This window comes from Ipomoea nil, unplaced genomic scaffold (genome assembly GCF_001879475.1).
Source record: "Ipomoea nil cultivar Tokyo-kokei standard unplaced genomic scaffold, Asagao_1.1 scaffold2280, whole genome shotgun sequence".
Lineage (NCBI taxonomy): Eukaryota > Viridiplantae > Streptophyta > Magnoliopsida > Solanales > Convolvulaceae > Ipomoea > Ipomoea nil.
In genome coordinates, this window is record NW_017618708.1 from 4,776,112 (window position 1) to 4,780,843 (window position 4,732).

Consider the following 4,732-nt stretch of genomic DNA (forward strand, 5'->3'; position numbering starts at 1 on the left):
GACCATTTTAGATATTTACTCTTGTTAAAATTCAAACCTTAATAAAATAGTATTTATTGAATAAGTGAGTTAAGCTTGTACCGGACGAGCTCCCAACTTGGTACGAGGGAATAACATAATTCACGCCGATTGTATTCATGAATCATGATTATTGGTGTTTTTTTTTTTTTTTTAAGAATTAGTGAACCTTATTACTTAACCCATGTTTTAATACTTCCTAGAAAATATCAAATTTGATATCACCTGTACTCAGTAGTACACATTTGAAAAACAATTACTGTATTTTGTTTTTTATTTTTATTTTTTTTTTATTTTTAAATAATTTAATAGAATTAAAATAGCCGTATTAGTTTGACCTGATTACTCCGCATAAATTTTATCAGCGATTGTTCTCAAAATTTATTTTTTTTATCAGCGGCCACACCTCGGGATTCACAAACCCAAATTCTTGGGAGTTTTAGCGAATTCTGTTGCCTTTCCTGCGAGCGAGAGCCAGAGCCCCATTCCCGTCTCTTCAAGTTGGTATCGTATCTATTTTCCTTTCCATTTCTTACATTTTTGCTTTTTTCTCTTGTTTTTGCTGAATTTCAAACTTAAATTCAAGTCCTAGCATTCTAGAGTTTTTGGTTTTCTTTTCTGTTGGACTGAAATGGGTGATCTTTCAAATTTCCAGAAGATGAGTTCCGACGCCAAAGTTCATTCCTTTGAGGAGGTTTCTAAGCACAATAAGAAAGATGATTGCTGGATTATAATCTCTGGAAAGGTAGTTCTTTTCTTCAATTTTATTCTTGATCTGTGAAACTTTTCCTGGTGCAATTTTGATTGTAAGTCTATCTTGAATATAGGTCCACCATCTGAAAACCAATTTTTGATTTGCTTGTCATTTTGATGTGCTTTACTTCTCAGCTGAGGTTGTTGTCAAATGTTGTTTGGTTAATTTAACTGAAATTATTTGAAAATTGTAATTTTAAGATACATGAAGGATTTGGTAAAAGTTTGAAGAGTTTCCAACTTTTTTTAAAGTGAAAATATAAGGAATATTCTAAACTAGATTCTTATGTATATTCTCAAATTTATGATTTGGTTTAAGATTAACTTCTTGCATAATATATTTATGTTCTTGCTTGTGGCCAATAGATAAAAAATGGAAAGGGTGTTTTTTTTTCAATGAATAGTCATGACTTAAGGATTCCCTGGTACTTCATCTGCAAAAAATAAATCTATAAACTATGGTTATGTTCTATCTGATTATTTAGTTGCACACTTTAGCATCAAGGTCTATTGCCCCTTTTTGGAGTATAGACAGTATACCATGAATATTTTCCATGTTTCCAGAATATGAACATAAAGCGTTTATCAGGAAACCATTATCATGTATAATTGCCAAAATACAGAAACAAAACATCTTTTGATGCAGATGCTACCCAGACCATTGCCCCTCGAATGGGTAGACAAAGACACAAGTTTTCTTTGAAAGTTTTAGCTTAGAGAGTTATTTCTCTCTCTCATCATGTTTTTTAGGGAGAGGTTGGGAGTAACTTGTCTTCTTGTTTATGTAGGACAAAGATTATAGAAATTTGATTGACTTGTAAGCCTCATAGGCACTTTCCAAAATAGGAGCTTTGTACACCTGACTATCCTTTTAAAAAGTGTTCTAGCAGCAATCTTTTACTGCTCAAGCTATTGTAGAAGTCCTACTGTTCTCTAATGTCGTTACTGGAATCTAATTTTGTGTTTAGATTTTTATTTGTTTTTTTTTTTTTTGGTTCCTAAGTGCTTTAGGAGTTCTCTTACATTTGTTTCAGTACCATGAGAGTATATTCTCTTTTTTCTTAAATTCTTTCTATCTATCTTCATGTGTATAGAGATGCCTTCGCTTCATAAAGTCTCTCCCTTTCAAGCTGAGAGAAGACGCTATCTGGCTTGGTTTTCCATTGTGTTTTTCCTTTATCTGTCTTTTCCTAGTGACTAGGATAATAATTAATAAGTAATGTTATGAATATGGGTGGTTACATCAATGTAAGGAACCTCTCATTGTTATGAATGATATTTGTCTTTCCCGTTCTGAAATTTATTTAGAACTAACAGGTTTTGATGGAAAAAGCTTACCCTGTGGTTTTCCCTTAGGTGTCTGCATAAACACGTGCAATACACACACACACACAACCTGGGGGGTGTGGTTGAGTGGAAGGGACTCATCCATCCTTAACCAAAGGTCAAGGGTTCGATCCTTGGCTTTGGGTATGGAGCAACCTTAAATCTCCAGGCCAGCTGTCTCACCCTATAGAGGTGCCTACAATTCAGCGAGGGGATTAGTCACTGTGTTCGATGGTCGAAACCTTGGGCTACACCCACAACACACACACACATCTGAATATGGGTTTCTTGTCTTAAGAATATCTAATTCTATGGAACTCAGAAGGTACAAAATGTGTGGTTTGATAATCTGGAACAGCATGGTGTTGCTTGAATATATTTTTGCTATATATATATATATATATATATATATATATATATATATATATATATATATATATATATATATATATATATATATATATATATATATATATATATATATATATATATATATAGAATCTGGTCTGAACTTGGTGTATGACGGAAATTGTAAATAATAAAAAAGAGAAAGTAGTATAGCAGCCATGCTGAAAAGTTTGCCTTGATAGTTATTGTTATTGTCCACTATTCATCAATGTCATTGCTCAAGCTGTATTTGTTTGGAATCTGGTTTCCTATTCACGGTTCCTAATTTAAGAATTCTTGTAGTACTTGATTCTTACGTGTGTTGAGTTATTTTTGGTTTAAGTTTTCTTCTTGTTACAAGTTTACAACCTGTTCATTATAGACATGGACTATGAGTATCGGTGTTTAAATCAATGTGAGAACTTCTTCTAATCTATGGAATTTTCCATTGGTTTATTACTTATCAGGTGTACAATGTAACTCCATATCTGGATGATCATCCTGGAGGTGACGATGTCCTCCTAACTGCAACGGGTAATATTAAAACCTTAGTCACAATAATGGAAAATAGCGGAGCTCTATTTTTGTTGACCGGTGCATACTCGTATTGAAATTTGCAGGAAAGGATGCAACCAATGACTTTGAAGATATTGGGCACAGCGATGATGCGAGAGAGACGATGAAGAAATACTATATTGGTGATATTGACAGCAACACTGTGCCGGAGAAACCCATATACACTCCACCTCCGACATCCTCTGCACCCAAGCAAAAATCGGGAGGTATGATGACACTATTGCAATTCTTGCTGCCTTTACTGATATTGGGGTTTGCGGTTGGATTCCGGTACTTCAACAAGAAGGAATAGAGACGACGATGACGATGATGATGTGGCGATATGTTAGTGTTTTCTCATTAGTTTATGTGTCAAAGTGAAGTAAACTAAAATTTCCTAGTGTTGGTAAGAGGGAATAAAAATGGGGTTTGCCAATAAGGTTAGATTTTGGTAAGTGGTATTATTGGAGTAGTTGTCTAATTGTTTTGTGTTTAGACTTTAGAGGGAAGAAAAATAAGGTTTGCCATTTATGTTTTATTGTGTTGTTACATTATTGCAATCCCTAAATATGCAGGTGTTCTAGTCCCTTATTTAAGCCTTAGATTCTTGTTGGTGATATTGCTGCTGCTTTTGGGCCTTTAGCCAATAATGTCCAATACTTTAAGACACTTTTCTTTACATGTCTCAGACCTTGTGGCCAAATTATATAGTCCACGCTGCATCGGGGATCTTGATTCAAAACGACATTCATATTATGTACGTGTAGGTTCATTTGTAGTACATTATGGTCTTGTTTGGTAAAATAGTTAGTTAATCCGTCAATTTTGGCTTATTTGACCACTATTAATTGTTTGACTTAGTTAAAAAATCAATATAAGTGTTTGTTTAATTAGCTTTTTGTAACTTCAAAATGATAAAATGTAAAAAGCTCCTCAAAGCAACTTTTTCAATTAGCTTTTTGAGAAAAAAGAAATTATACCAAACAGCTATCAGCGGTCAAAGTACCTATGAAGTCCCTGTAGTATAGTGTTTTGTTCAATTTAGTCCTTGTACCTTTATTCTATTCAATTTAGTCCCTCTACTTTAAAAAATGGTAAAATTAAGGACAATTGTCTAAATCTCATTATGAACATGGTCGTAATTATTTATTGTGGACATACTAATTTAATATATTGGTAGTAAAAATGATAGATTTTAAATATTTATAAAGTAATATATGAGTAGGAATATAAATATCATCAGTGCCACGTAACCTAAGTTAACGATAATATTAACATCGTTAACTATTGTCCTTAATTGCACTACTTTTGAAAGTACAGGGACTAAATTGAACAAAATAAAAGTATAAGGACTAAATTGAACAAAACGCTATAGTACAGGGACCTCGTAGATACTTTAACCGCTATCAGCTAACAACTAATTTACCAAACACCTTTCTACAATCAGCTAATGTTATCAATTAGTTATACCCTCTAATTTTTAGTGCATTGCAAGTTAAAATTAACATGTACGTAGTACTATATTAAAAAAATAAATCTTACAATGCATTAAAAATGAACTTGTATAAGGGGTCTATCTTACTACATGAACTGTGGTCCATGGTATAAGCATTGCTTGTATTATCGACTAGCAAATTGCACAAGATATTCAATCATTATACCATGGTCCATCTTGCATGGTCCATCACTGACA

The 4,732-nt window shown here is 33.1% G+C and overlaps 1 protein-coding gene across 2 annotated transcripts; it reads left to right on the forward strand.

Moving 5' to 3' along the window:
• Window positions 1-387: 387 nt before the first annotated feature.
• Window positions 388-3,704, forward strand: LOC109150687 (cytochrome b5-like). Of its 2 annotated transcripts, none has more exons than XM_019298657.1 (4): window positions 388-522; window positions 674-763; window positions 2,952-3,018; window positions 3,105-3,704. In XM_019298657.1, exons 2-4 carry the CDS (start codon window positions 677-679, stop codon window positions 3,350-3,352), a joined length of 402 nt encoding a protein of 133 aa, XP_019154202.1. In that variant the 5' UTR covers window positions 388-522; window positions 674-676; the 3' UTR covers window positions 3,353-3,704. The 2 variants fall into 2 exon arrangements, with proteins under 2 accessions (XP_019154202.1, XP_019154203.1); XM_019298658.1 differs by having other exon boundaries at window positions 389-518.
• Window positions 3,705-4,732: the final 1,028 nt, after the last annotated feature.

Bases quoted from the DNA above. Each gene is read 5' to 3' on its own strand.
- LOC109150687 (XM_019298657.1), top strand. From the start codon at position 677: ATGAGTTCCGACGCCAAAGTTCATTCCTTTGAGGAGGTTTCTAAGCAC. The intron at 764-2,951 runs GTAGTTCTTTTC...ATTACTTATCAG, and splicing joins GGATTATAATCTCTGGAAAG to GTGTACAATGTAACTCCATA. The intron at 3,019-3,104 runs GTAATATTAAAA...TGAAATTTGCAG, and splicing joins TGTCCTCCTAACTGCAACGG to GAAAGGATGCAACCAATGAC.